This window comes from Cervus canadensis, chromosome 31 (genome assembly GCF_019320065.1).
Source record: "Cervus canadensis isolate Bull #8, Minnesota chromosome 31, ASM1932006v1, whole genome shotgun sequence".
In the NCBI taxonomy this organism is placed as follows: domain Eukaryota; kingdom Metazoa; phylum Chordata; class Mammalia; order Artiodactyla; family Cervidae; genus Cervus; species Cervus canadensis.
The window spans coordinates 31,195,828-31,213,545 of NC_057416.1; the positions used below are offsets into that span (position 1 = coordinate 31,195,828).

At 45.6% G+C, this 17,718-nt stretch overlaps 1 protein-coding gene and 1 long non-coding RNA gene across 6 annotated transcripts in view; one reads left to right on the forward strand and one right to left on the reverse strand.

Annotated features, from left to right (window-relative positions):
* The first annotated feature begins 28 nt into the window (after positions 1-28).
* Positions 29-6,307, forward strand: LOC122432234. Its single transcript, XR_006266798.1, has 2 exons — positions 29-1,806; positions 6,018-6,307. It is a non-coding gene; the product is annotated as an uncharacterized LOC122432234 (long non-coding RNA).
* The window catches only part of NSD3 (nuclear receptor binding SET domain protein 3), a 99,092-nt gene continuing 87,666 nt past the window's right edge, over positions 6,293-17,718 (reverse strand). For 4 of the 5 annotated variants that reach the window (XM_043453962.1, XM_043453963.1, XM_043453966.1 and 1 more), the window contains 7 exons: positions 16,708-16,820; positions 15,906-16,175; positions 10,603-10,719; positions 8,944-9,085; positions 7,806-7,912; positions 6,906-7,110; positions 6,293-6,558 (listed from right to left, as the gene is read on the reverse strand). In XM_043453962.1, coding sequence (XP_043309897.1) covers positions 6,317-6,558; positions 6,906-7,110; positions 7,806-7,912; positions 8,944-9,085; positions 10,603-10,719; positions 15,906-16,175; positions 16,708-16,820 — 1,196 coding nt within the window. In that variant the 3' untranslated portion in view covers positions 6,293-6,316. The remainder of the gene's footprint in view (positions 6,559-6,905; positions 7,111-7,805; positions 7,913-8,943; positions 9,086-10,602; positions 10,720-15,905; positions 16,176-16,707; positions 16,821-17,718) is intronic. The other variant, XM_043453965.1, reaches the window with a different exon arrangement.

Genomic DNA, 17,718 nt, shown 5'->3' on the forward strand with positions numbered 1-17,718 from the left:
CCCCCCACCGCGTGTCTCTCCACCCGCCCTCCCACGCCGCCCCGATGCTTCGTACTCACTCGGCCTTTGCTCCCGGGAAGCGCGCAAAGTGCGCGTTTCCTGTTGCTGCGTTGCCAGGTCCCTTGCCGTTTTCCGCGGCTCCGCTAGACCTGGGCTGCAGGGCCCACCGGCCAACCCTGCACTGGTCCCCTCCCGCCCAGGTTGGCCTGTTGGTCACTGAGTTGTAGCAAGAAGTTGTGGCAATGAACAAGTCCATACATTTAATTTTGGAACATACAGGACAATTTATTGAAGTCAATCTCAAGCAAAATCTGAAATCAGTGGAATGTCATTAAAAATCTTTCCAAATTAATCCTCACGGAAGCAAAAAAAAAAAAAAATTTGAATCCCAAAGTATTTGTAAAATAAAAAAGGTAACATCTCAGTAAATAGAATGTACAAAAATTATATGTTCCTACCAGCACACACAGTAGTAAGAAGCTTAAATATTACAAGCAATCCTAATACACTGTAACTACTCAACAATAACCTATCTATATACAGGTTAACCAAGCTTTAAACGTTTCACACTATGCAATAAAACATGGGCCAATCAACAAAATCCCCAAAATATCATATATCTTGAAGTCTATGTGGCAACATCAAGTCATTATTCAGTAATGCCCTAGTGGATCACCCCCCAGGGAAAATGAACACTAATCCTTAGTATCAGGAGCTTCTAGCCAAATCACAGAAACTCTAATAAAAGAGATTGACTTTTAGTGAATATTGATGCTTTGTTATTAAAGACTCAAGTCTCAAGTGATTTAGGCAAAATAACATTTCACAGGATCTACAAAGTTTATTACAGATAAACAAAGTACAGAAATAACCAATCTACAAAGGTCATTATCATAGATAAAGATCACGAGGAAATGAAAACAAAATCTGTAGGTATCTGTGGTTGTTGTGCAATATCACAAGTGGATACAAATGGATTTCTCATGTCAATTCCAATTATGCACACACCCTTATATATAAAAAGAACCTTATTATTAGCCAGTTGCAATCATCATTTAGCATCTTAGTTATCAGTGGCGATATGATTTTCTTGTTTAACATGGAGGGCATGTGACAGCACGAATGAGATAATGAGCAATGTTAGTGACAATTAAGGAAAAGGACATTTTATCCAGTCTGCTTCTAAACTGACAAGAGTTACACCATATACACCCCTCATCTAGGTCATCTGATGGATACTGACGGCAGTGTGCACACATCAGAAGTCTGGCGGCTGGGGAAGGGGAACCCGAGGGTGCTTTCTTGCCAATTAGCAGATGCAGTGATGTCATGCAAGAAGACAAAGGACTGGAATAAAGGACTTTGGCAACTATTCCTCTTCTCCCTTTCTCTTACATGCTAATGACTTTGAGATGCTCCTGAAGGACAGGTATTTCTCTACCTCCTCTCCCTTCGTACAAACGTGCCACATGCACCTGAACTTGTCACTTAAGCCATGGACTGACTGCAGAAAGAACGGAAATGGGTTTGAAACACACAGGTCACACCCGGCATTTCAGGAGTGTAACGTAAGTGCAAAGTTTTTTTTTTCCCCCCTACACAGGCATCTATTAAAAGGAAAGAAGAGGTGCGTGGGGATAGGGTTGACAAAATAACAAAGTAAAGAACATACATAGGAAATACTCATGAAAATGCTGCTGGTATTTCATGCAGGAGTCTCTTCCCTGACTACATGCACTGAATCTGAGAGACCTACTGTGGACGCTCCCATGTGCAGAACTTCACCTCTAACTCAAGTTCAAGAGGGTAAGAGACAAAACAGTGTACAAAACAATGCTTTCTACTTCATAAATTTAAAAATAACTGTAAAACAAGGAGAATCTGAGGAGTTTCAAGTACTTAAAAAACCTGAATTCAATGAGGCAGAGGTCTCAATGTTAAAGTGACTACTTCGTACCTGTGGTAAACATTATAATTCCCCTCCCTCACCCCACTGTAACCCCATTTCTCCCAGTACCCCACCCCAGATAAACATTGGTAGATTTCAGTATATACAAATTTCCAACTCTTTCATATATGTCAGTACATGGCAAAGCTATCTAATTAAGTCTATTCCCGAGCCTATCTGGAAATGGAAGTAAGTTCCACTTTCTTTGTTTACAAATAACCAGAGACCAAGTCTAGGTGAAAGAAAGAAGGCGAAAGTCGCCCAGTCGTGTCCAACTCTTTGTGACCCCATGGACTATACAGTCCATGGAATTCTCCAGGCCAGAATACTGGAGTGGGTAGCCTTTCCCTTCTCCAGGGGATCTTCCCAACCCAGGGATCGAAACCAGGTCTCCCCCATTGCAGGCGGATTCTTTACCAGCTAAGCCACCAGGGAAGCCCAAGAATACTGGAGTGGGTAGGTAGCCTATCCCTTCTCCAGGGGATCTTCCCAACCCAGGAATCAGACCAGGGTCTCCTACACTGGAGGTGGATTCTTCACCAGCTGAGCTATCAGGGAAGCCCAAGTCTAGGTGGCTTGAGGCCGAAGGAAGTTGTTCCGAGTGATCACTTCATGTGATCACTGCAGCTGCAGCTCCGACCCGAGGGATCTAGACACACCAGCTTTTTAAGAAGTAATTCAAGTCTAATTTGCACTGCTCGTCAATCGAGCAACTTCCCCTGTCCCTTCATGCTGTCCCTTCTGCAGAAGAACAACTGGTGTGCGCTTCCCAAGCTGTCAGCACGCCACGGAGACGAATTTTCTCATCCTAATGGGACATGGTGTGCGGCAGCATCTTAACTTTAAGGTGAATGCTAAAGAAGAGCTTTCTGTTTTAAAATGAAATGAGAGACAAGCAACAAATCCCTGGGAGTCCAGAGCCTGTGCTCCACACAGCTGGCCCGCCTGCTTCCTTCCAAACTGCAGATCTGGGCTGGACCCTGCCTGAACACACCACGCAACAAGCTACTATGAAGTAAGGAAACTCTGCTTCACGATCAGGAAAGAAAGTTGTCTGACAGCCGCCCTGTCTGAGGGTCCTTGACCTGATTATCTCGAGGTTGTGGGCGTCACAGCATTCTTCCCAGACCTGCTTCCTACTACTCCGTGGAAATGGCAGCAGGGAGCAGCCTTCCCTCTTCCCTATTTTATTTTTTTAGTCTTTAGATGTGTTCCTGACTTGAACACATAGAAATCTCCAAGTTTCAATGATTCTAAAAGTCAGCCTATTTTATAGCTTAGGCCAGAGCTTTTTTGAGAATTAGGATAGGGTGGGAACTTGTTAAAAAGAGAAATGAAAATAAAACCCACCTCACTCCTAACTGTAGCCCTGATTAGACAGTCAAGAAGTGACTCACTTCCTCCAGCTGCTTCCGTCTTCCAGGAATGCAGCCCCCCTACCCCCCGCCCCCCCAAAAGCGACAGGCAGCTCCCGACTCCCACCAAGGCCTGGAAGGTTTGGAATCTCACCTCTAGTTGTTACAGACCCAGTTTCTGAAGCGTTCTGCCGATTATCAAAAACATTAACATTCACTTTTTCTCTGAACCAACATAAGGTTCAAAAAAATTACCACCGTTATCCCATGCTGCTTGATGTTACTTCATTTTCAGATAAGAATTAAAAACCAGCCATTTGCGGTCTGACTACACCTAGATTTCACAGTTAGCAAATCAAATAACAACTTCCGGCTGCGAGTAAGCAGCGTGTCTGTGGCAGCATTTCATGGCGAACTGTAAGCAAGCACACTGCATGGGTGGATACTTCACACAGAAAGCACGCCTCACTCTTTCGCTGCCTCCACAGCCTGCACCTTTAAAATACGGGAACCTGTGACGCCAGCAGGAGTGAGTAGAGCTCCTTGGCCCTGGCAGGACTAAAACCACTTCTGAGACTGTTAGAGGACATTCCCGGACAGGGACTCCAGAGCTGCAGTCAGCAATTTTGCTTTCCACCCTGATTTCTGAAATGGCAGAACAGTCCCGCTAGCCACCCCCTCCCGCCCCACCTGCCCACCCTGTTGTCCCCCACCCCAAATCAGAAAACTCTCAGCGGAGCTCTGTTACAGATACACAAACAAAATGTGACACAATGCAGAAGCTGCATAAAAATACTTAAACCTAAGGTATTTGTAGTATACAGGATATACCCTGGCTTACCATATAAAAGTCAGATATTAAATAGCACTAAGTCCAAAACAAAGCAAGAAGATTTCATGTTGGATACTGATTCAACGCGAGTTACAGTTCAAATATTAAAGGAAATCCTTCATGTTAGTAAGTTTAGAAAAGCAAATGTTTATCATATACATATATAAAATAAAGTTTTAGTATGATAAAACATAGATTTTCTTAAATTATTTTTTTTTAAAAGGACATCAAACTCTATAGTTGCTCAAGAGCAAAGATTAGTGTTTTGGTGAGCTGTAATTCATGTGACTGGCGGCAGTCGCATTTGGTAACACATGTAGCATCTTCTATCTTGCTCTTTCTTTTGAGACCGTATCTAATCAATAGAATTACTGGAGGCTCAATAAGTTACCTCAAAATTATTTGCTGGAATCACGCAAATGGCAGTTTAGGAGCTTAAGTAAAGGAACTGTAGTGTTTGTTTTTTGTTTTGTTTTTGTTTTTTTAAACAAAAAAAATCCAGTATAATTGCACATATACATACAAAAAAAAAAGAGGCACGAAACAGATTTTTTTTTTCTTTTTTCTAGAGAAGAGCTCTAAATTGATAAGAAAAAAGGGGACACACAGCACAACTGAAGGGATGTTGTGGAGCCTTTTTGTAAGGTCACTGGGCACTTCGGGGGGGAAAATAAATGCTGCCAGGTACAGGCAATTGTAAGCAGTCAAAATTCACAGAGAAAATTAACGTTCATTCAAGCTAACCCTAGACTTCTACTTAGTACAGTGTTACAACAAGGTCTGACAGGACTAATGGATCCACACAGGGAATCCTGGAGTAGACATATTCCTAAGCGTTACAAGCAAGGGCGTTGTGTGGGCAGACAGTCCGCTTCACGAGCGTCTATTCTTGCCAATACTGCTTTCTCGGGAGCTCTCCCTAAGTGCTTCCTGCGATGAAGTGCGTTTATGTGGCCTTACCTACCCTGTACAAGTGCCTCCCTTCCCCGGTGGGGGCAAGTCTAAGGACTGGATAATTTACAGGTCACTTGGGGAATGCCCCGACCCCTTTTGCCCTCAAATGCAGAGTTAAACAGAAAGAGCTACTCAAATCACACGAATTCAAATTCATTTGTGTAGTTTCCATCAAGAAACTGAGTGGTCAGTTGATAAAGGGGTTGTTTGACTGGGAGACGGAAAATAAAACGCCCAACATTCTCTCCAAGTCAGACCAGGGTCCACAGCACACTGGACAGACAAGGGTGCTCCTCTGACCCGACTTTTGGTCCGTGCCCTTCATCTGCCTTTAGCTGCCTTTACCAGTGCCCCAGGATAACAGGAATGTCCATTCGAACCCTGCATTCACATACCACATAAATGCACTTCACCAAAACACCCATTATCATCGGAGAACATTTCAGACTCGGTGAGACCATCCGCTTCCAGTTTCCTCCAGAAGGAAAAACCAGCAACCACATCACATACCTTTCTAGGTAAAGTCACATCAGAAAGCCCGCCGAGTGTGAGACCATAGATGTAATATCCGCTGAGGGCTTTTGTTTTCAGGAGGCCAGGTGCAGTCCTCCCACAGAGCCATCTCTAAGACCATGAGAGACACCTGGAAGGGAAAGCAAAGCCAGCCGCCCTCCCGCCCGGGAGAGGGGCCTGTGACACCGCCAGACCCTTCTCTAGAGGGCTTTCTGCAATTCCTACTTAAAACACACATGTATACACATACACTGATCAGACTATCTGAACTATGCGTCTCAGAATCTTAAAAAATGAAAATAAATAAAGGAATGAGGGCTACTTTTTTTTTGTACACCCAAGGAACACATCCTAGACTTTAAATTTATCTCATTAACAAAAAACTTTCTTTTCTCTCTGTTCTTATTTTAAAAAGCGAAGACAGCTCTTTTTTTCCCAGCTGCAAAGGCTCTGGAGCACAGTAAAAGGGCAAGAAAAGACCAAGTGAATCTAACCCTCCACAAAGGAATTCCCAAACCGACAGAACTGAAAACAGCAGAGCCCATGACCGGCTTCGGCCTGCGGACCGGCTCCCTGCTCCTGCTTTCGCGAGGCGGCGCTGCTGGCCAAGGCTGCCTGCATCGCAGCGGTCTCTTCTTGCACTGATGCGTCCTCTACTTTTTTCTTCTCCTTTTTTTCCCTTTAAATAAAAAGAAGGACATTTTCCCCGCCCGTTTACTCTTTGACTTCTTCTCCGTGATCCTGTGATTCCAGTTTACACTTGATCTTGCTCCAGTACTCGGGGGACACGGGGGACGCAGGGTCGTGCTCCGAGCAGCAGAGCCGGCCTTCCAGGGCAGAGGGCACCAGCGCCCCCTTCTCGTGATCTTTACAGAAGGACCGGGGGCAGAACTCGCAGAAGGCGATGGCCACAGCGCTGCACTCATCACACTGGTGCCAGGGGCACTCCCACTTTCCTGGGGAGGCGGGAAGAAGGACGGAGCTCAGTGAGTGCCCAGGTCCATCACCCACCAGACACGCCACCTCCCACCTGCCGCTCTGGCTGGAGGCTGCGTCCGGCTGACCACAGCTCCGGGCCTTGGCCCACGAGAGGTCTGCATGGTCCCGGCAGGGTGGCTGTGAGCTCTGCCCCCAGTTCCACACCACAGGGGCCAGCTGCCCACCTCGGGGAACACAAGACCCCAGCCCTGCGTCCACGGGCATCCCCCCCGCGCACTGGGAGGTGCTTGCTCTGGCCGTTGTCCCCTCCGCTTCCCATGGCACGGCCCACGGGGGCTGGACCGCGGTGGGCGGGGGTGCTCACCGTAGGGCGGCTGCGGCAGGTTAAGGCAGAGCAGGTGGTAGGCCTTGGGGCAGTCCTTCCTGTCGCACATGACCAGCTCCCCGCCGTCCCCACACTGGAAACAGACGTCCTCGTGCAGCTGCTTGGGCTCGGTTCTGATTTTTCGTCGCTTCGGCTTTAACTTAGCATTTTTGGCCTTTTCTTCAGCTGTGGAGGCACATGCCGACTGGCGGGAAAGAGGGATCATGGATTTAACGATCACAGCGCATGAAGCTTTACGGAAAAGGAAAATCCTACGACCTCAGGTTCACGTAAATCCATCTGTTGTCCAGTTAGCTAAAACTCCAGAAGGGCTTGTCCCGTAACAGAAATGAAAGAAAAACAAGGCTTCATTGGGACTTCCCTGGTGGTCCAGTGGATGAGGCTCTGTGCTCCTAATGTAGGGGGCCTGGGTTCGATCCCTGGTCAGGGGACTAGATTCCACATGTTTTAACTAAAAGAGCCCATGTGCTGCAACAAAGAGCTGGTGCAGCCAAATTAAAAAGAAAAAGAACACTGTTCTATTTCAAAAACAATGCTTCATTTTCATTGACTTTTGAATAGGTGCTTTTTTTTTCAAAATTGCAAAAACACTGAGATATCATTCACAAACCATAAAACCCACCAATTTAAAGTGAGTAATTGCATGGGTTTTAGGGTATGGTGAATTTTTTTTTTAATGTTCTTGAAAAGGAGCCTGCTAACTTCCAATTCAATCAGAAATACAAACATGTTCAGAACCTGACAGTTCTTACTGAGATATACTCCAGTGGGGACTTGGCGTCTCAACTCCAGGTAGACACAACCGATGGACCACACACTAAACCATCTGGCCCACTCTTCCTGAGACGGTTCTCCAACAGCGCCCTCCCCACCACTGACCTTGGGCCGCACGCCCAGGAAGCCGCTGCAGTTGTCTGCCCCGCAGTGGCACTCCGTCCTGCCGTTGCCCAGACAGTCCAGGTTGTAATTAAATGTTAGCTCCATCCCTAGGCCACAAGAGAGAGAACCGTTCATACTCAAGTCCCGGGGAAGAGAGAAGCCATCAAAGACACAGCCTCACACTGAAAAAAGAGACAGAATTCTGACGTGAAGACCCTTCCCTCTTCCTTGTTCCACACTGAAGGCAGTGATGGGGAAAGGAAAACAAACAAACAAACAAAACTAGAGGAAAACATCCCCACCCGCCAAAGATTAAAGCAAAAAGAAACAACAAAGGCCATCATAGCCTTTCCACTGAAGCGGTCAAACACCATGAAAGAGACTGAGAATCTGAAATCTGTGCTCAAGAAAAATGGGCTCTAGTTCGGGCCTCTTTTTCTAAAACAAATTCACACCTAGTGTACAAGTGAACAATATGACTGTGGAATTGTCACAACCATACCATGTTCAGCAGCTAATGTGTAAGTAGCTAATCTTACATTAGGATCAGAAAAAGAGTTCAAAATGCAGGTTTACTATACAAACCGAAGACCCAGGGATTCAAACTAGGAGGTCCAAAGCTTCCTTTGGCTGGGCCTCAGCAATCCAGTGAGCGCTAGAAACACAGTTTAAATCCCTTTCAGTTACGGCATTTCCCTTCCCACCCATTTTTCTAACAAAGGGGAAATTAAGTTCTGCTGTTATGATGGTGGATGGGTAAGGAAAAATAAAAGCAATGACTCTGCTTCAAAAAGCTTTTTATGTCTAATTTGTAACAGAATGCTCTTTCGAACTAAAAAACAAAACAAGAAAGCTCCCACAAACAGGCCAGGAAACCAGCTGATGTTAACGCAGGCTCATTACTTTAAATTAAAAAAGAAAAAGAAAACAAAAGTTTAAACATCTGCTTACATTACACAGACAGCAATCATTTGGAGGACGAATTTACTTCTACTAATCTCCCTTTTGCAGGATATAGAGTTTTACTTCCTAATGGCAGATAATTCTAAACACGGCTCTTTATCTTATTTGAATAAATACGTGAGCGTCAAAACTTAAAGAGTGTCCTGGGGGAGGGAGCAAGTTAAGTTCCTTTTACCTGCAGGAATGTCACAAAGAGCAAAAAGCCCAACGCGAACATCTCCATTCACGGTCCACTTTTGGGTTTCACAGTTCGGATTACAACTGTGGTTCATAAAGCGAGAATAATTTCCCTTCGGGCCAGCATCAATGATACGGTCCTTCAGAAAGAAAAGAAAGGAAGAGAGAGCTCCTTTGACATAAAACTGAGCATCAGCGTGTCGGAGAAACCCCCAACTCAGGCAAGAGCCACAGGGCAGCACCGGGTGCCGCCAGGCGAGGCCTGACCACCTACAGCTTCACAGATGTGCTCCTGGGGCGAGTGACTGAGTCCTCTTCTCTACGTGGAGACCAGGTCAGAGGAAGTAAGACAACGTGAAGTCTGGGTTCTTTTAAAGTTTGTTTCTAGAAACAGACCGCAGATAACGCCACTTAGAAGGTCAGCTGGCCGTGGGGCTGAAGGAAAGGTATTTTCTGAGCAGAGCGCGCTCTGCTGGGACGCTAATTGAGACGGGGATGATGGTGGTTTGCTGCCAGCCCTCTCCCCCTGCTCTGAGTGAGAAGTGGGGCTGGGGTCTGGGGGCACTGATTGATGAGAACTTAGGCCACAAAGAGAGAGGGAGGAGAAGTGAGACACTTCTCTGCACGAAGACTTGGAGATTTGGTTGATGGAAACGCTAGAGTCTGGAATATAATCTTTGTCGTTTACATTTACTTATATAAAAGTTCAAGGTATCTTAAGAAGCCCAACATTTTGGCTCCCTGAATTTACACTCTGATAATCCAGAAAGGCTCTGGAGGGCGGAGCCCCCCAGTGTTGTCCGGAGGGCCGGAGGGGTCACCGGCAGTGGGGCTGGGAGATAAGGGGGCGGTAGGCAGCCATGAATAAATGGCATTTTATGTTTCTAAATTATCTGTTCGTGAAAGTGGTAAAACGTTCAGTGACATAACAGTTAAACTAATACTCTTCAATGATTTCTAGTTCTTTTAATACTATTCTGATTCAGTTTTAGAGCCTGGAACACAGGAAACACAGGTACTAGTCCAGGTTCTTCGTTAAGCGGTAACAAGATATTCAACACATTATTTCTCATGGCTGGACCTAGTTTCTCGTCACCTATAAATCAGAGGACTGTTGGAGAAATTCAATAAAATAGGTTTTGCAGTGATGTGCTTCAAGTAACATTCACAGTTGCATGTATTAAATCAGAAGCTTTACTGTCTCTTTTGACTCTATTCCTTTTTCCTGACTCATTAAAAAAAAAAAAGTCTAAATATACAGAATGATTTACAGTTAGGATTTTTTTTGCTGAAGCAGAACTCTCCTGGTGGTTTGTAACTTAGAATCACAGAGGTGACTCTCTCCCTTGGTGATAAGCAAACTGAGGACCAGGTCTTCCAGTGACTAAGAGCTGGGGCTCAAATCCAGGTGTGTTAACCGTGTTGCTGGTCACCCTCTCACGCACGGCGCCGTGTCACGTGACCTGCGGCAATCCCTCAGGTTTGTATTCTGGTATAATGAGCATATTACAGCGGGAAGCATACTGGCTCCTGCAGACCATTATGTTTTGCTTGAAACGAAACCGAATTAGAGGAAGGAAACTGAATTCAACCTAAGACTATGGGACTAAACCAAAAAAAATCCTTTGTTCTTACCAAAAAAAAAAAGCAATTTTACCTTGGTAACAGTTAACATATAAAAATTAGTTACACTGTTCTCGTGGGCTCGCTTGATTCGCAATCTGCATTCTTCCTCATCAATTAATTCGCCAACATATTCATTCACAAATTCACCCTGGAGAGGAGCATGCAACATGAAGAGGACCAATTAGTGTATTGTATTAGAAAGCATTCCAAAATACCACATGTGTAACTCAAGAGAATTTACCCAAAACCTTCCTGGAAATAGAACGATACAAAATAAGACCAGAAAATTGACACTGGGACGAGATTTTGACAATTTCACATGCACTCATTTGTGTGCATATGTGTTGTTATGTGTACATGCGTGCGTTTCTGTGGAGTTCTACCAGGTGGGGAGTCAGGGAGCCACCACCACAATCAATATACCGATCTTCCCTGTCAACACAGATGCCCCAACCGCTCCTTCATAACCACGCCCATCCTCCGTCCCTCATTAGTTCTCCAACTCTATGGTTTTTTTCTTAGTTATATTTTATGGAAGTGTAGCTGACTTACAGCACTGTGTTAACTTCTGATGTGCAGCAGCCTGACTCAGTCATACACACACACAGGCTCTCTTTTTTATATCCTTCTCCATTATGGTTTATCACAGGATACTGAATACAGTTCCCTGGGCTAAACAGTAGGACCTTTCCCAACCCTATAGTTTTATCATTTTGAGGGTGCTCTATAAATGGAATCACAATATGTAACCTTTAGAGATTGGCTTTTTAAAGAAAAACTTAGCTTAATTCCCTTGAGATCTAGCCAAGCTGTTGCGGGTATCAATAGTTTATTGTTTCATTACTGCTGAGTAACAAAGCTTTTGTTACCAAATAAAGCTGCTGTGAACATTTTGATAAAGTTTTTGTGTAGACAAAGGTTTTCATTTCTCTGGGATAAATGCTGGGTCATATGGTGAGCATATGTTTAATTTTTTAGAAAACTGCCGAACTATTTCCCAGAGTGGCTGGCTCATTTTGAGTTCCCACCACACACTCCCCATGTATGGGAGAGCTGGCTTCCCCACATCCGCGTCAGCATGTGGTATGTGTGCGCTCAGTTGTGTCTGACTCTTTGTGACCCCGTGGACTGTAGCCGACCAGGCTCCTCTGTCCATGGGATTCTCCAGGAAAGAATACTGGAATGGGTTGCTATTGCCTTCTCCAGGGGATCTTCCCCACCCAGGGATCAAACCGGGGTCTGCTGCATTGCAGGTAGATTCTTTACCAGCTGAGCTACTAGAGAAGCCCATGGGATTGTCACTGTTTTTCATTCTGCTGTTCTAACAGGTGTGTAGTAATAAGCCCCCTTTTAAAATAAGTGTAAATACCATACATTCAACCTCTCATGTTTATAAATGCATAATCATGAATCACCCTTTCACCTCGAAGACTTGGCTGATTCAATCTAGGGCAACAGCATTAACTATAGGATTTCTTGGTGTTAAAAATACATTTCCAAGGCAGAGAAATGTCTTCAGGGAGTAAATTAATATGTATTTGCTATTGTTTTTACCAGACCTGTGTTCCTCCCCCAGTCCCCAACCCGAGTTCTCAGCAGCCAGGCTCACCGCTCAGCATCCCAGAACTGAGAGCATCAGTCATCTACAGAGATGCGCTGTAGTGTCTTTTCTGATTCTGAGTCATTAAGAGCATAAGCCAACGCCCTTATGTATGGATACTTGGCCTTTTCCCACCGATAAAAAGACAAGACTGTGACTTTGGTACGAGAGAAGGGAGATGATGGTGGGTGAGCCTGGGCGGCTGGCCAGCTGGCCACTGGGGACGTGGGCAAGGGCCCGTCTGCTTCAAGCAGCTGCAGCTCGTCTCGGCTGGGCCTGGCTACCACACAAGCGCGCTTCTGGGGGCTCCCATCCCTACTGTGACCGGTGGGACGGGCTCCGACAGGGAGCCGCGCTTGCCCTCTGCCTGCGACGCCGTGACAAGACAGCTCTGCAAGGCGCGTGCTGTGCGCGGCAGGCCCTGAATGGCTTTCCCTTCACGCGGTTCGGACTTGGACCTCGGCTGCTGAAAACATCTTGCCCTTGTCCCCGGTCACTGCCCGCCCAGGCAGATCTCATCGCCATCTTGGCTGCACTGCCACCTAGCGTCACTTTAGTTTATGGCGAGTTTTCCTTACTGAAGACCGAATAGAGGGGAATTCAGACCAAATCAGCTCCACCTTACTTGTCTGATACACTTGAGATTCAAGTCAAGGTTTCATTTGAAGAAAGGTTTCTGTGGCTTTTAAAGGTCTGAAACCATGTGTTATGGTTTCTATTTACTATTCTATGAAAACTGGCGAATACTGAAAAGACAAAGTGCTGATATCAAACGAGGCGTGTTAAGTCTTGTCAACTCGATATGGTTGTGAATAAATGTGTCTAGTTATTTTGTAAAAGAAATATTTTAGGCATCTAAAAAGTGACAAATCTTTAGCCTCAAAGAGTTGCTTACTGGACTTAAAACCATTAACTGTGAATTCAAGTGTGGTTAAAAATAACAAAATAAAGAACTTTTAAAAAGGTAGAAATCTGGAACTTCTCTGGCGGTCCAGTGGTTAGGACTCCATGTTACCAATGCAGGAGGCGCAGGTTCAATCCCTGGTCGGGGAACTAAAATCTCCCATGCCATGAGGCATGGCCAAAATAAATAAATAGATAAATAAATAAAATTTTAATTGCTAGAAATCTATCCTTAAAGGCAACAGCAAAAAGACAGTTTAATTTAGTATTTAATATAATTTTTTTTAGGGCTTTCCTAGTGGCTCGGTGGTAAAGAATCTGCCTGCAATGCAGGAGCCGGGGGAGATGTGGGTTAGATCCCTGGGTTGGGAAGATCCCCGGAGGAGGAGGGCATGGCAACCCACTCCTGTGTTGGTGCCTGGAGAATCCCATGGACAGAGTAGCCTGGTGGGCTACAGTCCATAGGATCGCAAACAGCTGGATACGACTGAAGTGACTTAGCACGCACACATGTTTTAAATTTCTAAGAAAGAAATCACTTCATAACAGGAAGTCCCTTGTTTAACTCTGGCACACGTTTTTAGGAATCTGTTATGTGTGAAAAGAAGGGGACTGATGATGGTGTACATTCAGTCTCCCACTGGGCTCCTGTCTCTGAGTGTACCCAACAAGCCTTCTCCACATTGCTACAGTCTTCTTGACTATGCTGTTAAGAGACTATGTAAGTTCAGCTCTTTTGTAAATGACCAACTGCCTTCCACCAGCAATTCCTCAGGTGCTAAAGGGCAGAGTAATCCTGACTGGTATTTTCTTCTCTTTTGATTATATCATTAATTTAGTAACTTAGAACATGGTTTAGAATAAATGTAACTATTATTAGAAGGTGTCAACACTGTATTAAATTGGGTAGATTTCAGGATGGCTCCACAAACTCCCCTGAAACCATAAGTTAAAACCTGCAAGTGACATGCAGGGCATTAAAATGGTATCAAAATGTTTGCATTATATGGTGACATTTAAAAAAATGCGTATTTGACCGCGTCGGGTCTTAGCTGTGGCATGGCAACCTTCGTTGCGTCATGTGGGATCTCTGTTTGTGGTGCACGGACTCTAGCTGTGGCAGTGGGCTCAGCAGCATGCGGAATCCTAATTCCCAGACCAGGGATCGAACCCGTGTCCCCTGTATTGCAAGCTGGATTCTTAATCACTGACCACCGGGGAAGTCCCTATATGATGACACTTTAAATGCAGACAGCCTTTGATCAAGCAACCCAATCCACACACCCAAGGCCCTGGCGAATCCTGCAGGCACTGCCTCCGAAATGTCAGAAGTCCAACCACTTCTTTCCTGCTCAACCACCCCGGTTAGGCCACACCACCTGGACTCGCATGGTCTCCTTTTATTGTCCTCTCTCCGTTTGTGTGTATTAACTGCACAGAAAAGTTCTAAAAGGCTACACACCAACTTATGAACAATGGTCTTCTCTGGTAAGCAGGACAGGAATTGAGGAATTTCACTCTTTATTATCTTTTTTGTATTGAGTTTCTGTTCTATGTTATATAGCCTTTCATTATAAAGGTGATTTTTTTTTAAAGGCAGAAAAATGCCAGGAGTAATTTTAAATTCCCACTAGGCCCATCTTCTCTTAGAGAATATGGCTCCAAGTTCTATACATCAGCAGGTGATGGTGGGGGTGGGGGGGGGTAGGTGGAGAAGATGAAATTTTTAAAAAACAGATTATTTAGGCCTGTCACCAATATTTCAGTTGACACTCATTTTAACAAGGACCCTGGAAGATTCTCAGGGTCTCTAAAGGTTAAGAGCCACTGTTTGAATAGTAGGATTTATTGGTGATTTTCAATTATTGAGTTATTTGGATTAAAATGTTTTCCACAATGGGCATGCACTTCCTGTGTTAAACAGACTGCTTTGAAGAATTACCTCAAAGTATAAGAATGAAGATAATTTATAAGTATTAAAGATCTCAACTTTTTCTAGTTGCTCTGTATATACGATCTAATTTGAGACTATCCACATCTCTTACACATGTCGGGCAGGGCTTATTATGTCCATTTTAGAGATGAAGGAACTGAGACTCAGAGAGGTTAAGTCAGCAGTCCTCATCCTTTATGGGACCAGGGACTGGTTTCGTGGAAGACAATTTTTCCATGGATGGGGGAGAGGGGGGATGATTTAAGGGCATTACATTTCATTGTGCACTTTATGTCTATTATTATTACATCAGTTCCACCTCAGATCATCAGGCATTAGATCCCAGAGGTTGGAGACCCCTGGGTTAAGTGCCTTGACCGGGGCTTCATGGATAATTACGATGTTGGAGCAAAATCCTGGGGTTGCTAGTTTCTGTCCAGTATGGTCTTAACTTTACTATTTTTCCTTTTACCTATGTTAAATCTAGTTTGTTTAACAAGTAAAAAATATTTCGGTTAGAATGACCAATGTCCCTTCTCCTCCTTTTGACTGATCACAGGAAAAGTGAAAGTCACTCAGTCGTGTCTGAGTCTTTGTGACCCCACGGACTGCAGCGTGCCAGGCTCCTCTGTCCACGGGATTCTCCAGGCGGGAGTACTGGAGTGGGTAGCCACTGCGGTCCCCAGGGGATCTTCCCGACCCAGGGACCAAACCCGGGTCGCACTGCAGGCAGATTCTTTACTGCCTGCTCTTCTAACCATTTCTTACTTGCTCCAGAAGTACCAAACTCTCAACCTGAGAAGCTCCAGAACGGCAGGACGGGTCCCTGTGTCCCGAGCCCTCACTGCCACTCCGAGGCACGGCCCGGGCCGCCCCAGCGCCGCCCGCCCCGCGCTACCTTCTTGATGCTCCTCTTGGTCCTGAGGCCCCAGCCCCTGCGCTCGGTCCGGATGACCTCGGCGTCCGGGTAGAGCCTCTTGGTGAAGCACTGGTTCTGGCAGCGCTCGCCCGCCGGGCACACCTGCGGATGACACTCGTACTGCAGCATCCGGTTCAGGCACTCGGACTCCAGGCCGCACGGGTTCTCGTCGGCCGGCTTGCAGTTGCAGCGGGGGATCTCCGACAGGTCCGCCACCTGGATCTGCACCTTTCCTATCACTTTGTTGGCCTGGCAACAAAACCACAAGCGGGAGGGAGGAATCTGAACAGGACGCCGGAGACACCCAGGCCCGCCTGGCCCCGCCACTGCCCGTGGGGTCACCCCGAGAAAGGCTCTTTATCCTGGTCAAGATTTCCCAAGTTGAGTAAGCTGAGATTAACAGCTGCCTCTCCTAAGCTGACAAAAATACCAAAACCTGATGTGAGCCCTCATTTATCCTCTGTTTTTCCCTCCTACCAGTTGATGACGATTTCATAAAGTTGAAAACAGCTCTGGCTCTCTGGAAAAAAGGGGGCTAAATCCCTACATTCTTGTTGGTTACTGGACAGGCTGAGGAGCAAGCTCATCAAAGCCCCCACCCTCCCGGGGCAACAGCCTCGGCTCCCAGTGGATGCTCCGGCAGAAGCTGTCAGGTTGTTCTGCACAGACTGAGCCGTAATCAGCATAAAGGTTTTACAAGTCAGTCGGGGCCTTCTAACTACTAAGAGAGCAGCTTCACCTTGTCTGTCCAATACCAGCGTTTTCGTGGGTGAAGACTCACTTTGATGTGTTTGTATGGAGGGGGTTTTCTTGAGTTTTTTTCAATCTCCAGTGCTTCTTTACTTTCTCTTTGTGCTTTTAATTCTTGGAAACGTTTTGCAGCTTCTTCCAATGCTGCCAATAAGACCAGACAAAGCATATAAACACCCCAAACCAAATAAACAAAAACCACGAGGAGAGTTGTTTTTACCCTGCTGTCCCCATGCACTGAATGGGATCTGAGGTTTTCTGTTTAAAATTATGTCCTGGAAGGAAGCATTTACCACCAGGAAAGAGCGACACTGAGATGGGATATGACACGTTACAGCTGAGCACTGCTCTGCGCAAGCTGCCACCTGGGAAGAGAGGGCCCCCTTCAGTGGTCAGGGGTTTCCACGGGAACCGGAGAGCAGCTTTTCACCTTGTACCAGATTTAAACTCACTTCACTCCTCCCCAGAAAGCTCAACTTGCTGTCAACTTGTTGCAAAAACAGATGGTAAGACTTAGAGACGAATTAATGGCTGCCAGGGGGTGGGGAGACAGTTCGGGAGTGTGGGATGGACATGAACATACAGCCATTTTTAAAATGGATAACCAACCGGGACCTACTGTGTAGCTCAGGGAACTCTGCTCAAGGTTATGTGGCAGCCCGGATGGGAGGGGAATTTGAGGGAGATGGATACATGGATATGAATCACCTGAAACCATCACAACATTGTTTGTTGACCAGATATACCTCAATACACAGCAAAAGAAGTTAAAAAAAAATAGACAACAAAAAATTTTACACAGAAACAGCTGTAAGGCTCTTCACGGGAAGTGTTTACTACTCTTCTATGGTAAAGGTGCTTCACTTAATTAAGGAGACTCTGCGTTTCCAGAAAAATCTCTACGTCTGTAGTAAGATCACTGAGGAAACTTCTTTCACACACACAGCACAGTCTACTACACTGAACGAGTTTTTCTAAACGACTGGATTGTGAGGTGGTTCTAAGATGACGGGAAACTATGGACCCCAGGTCATAACACCTG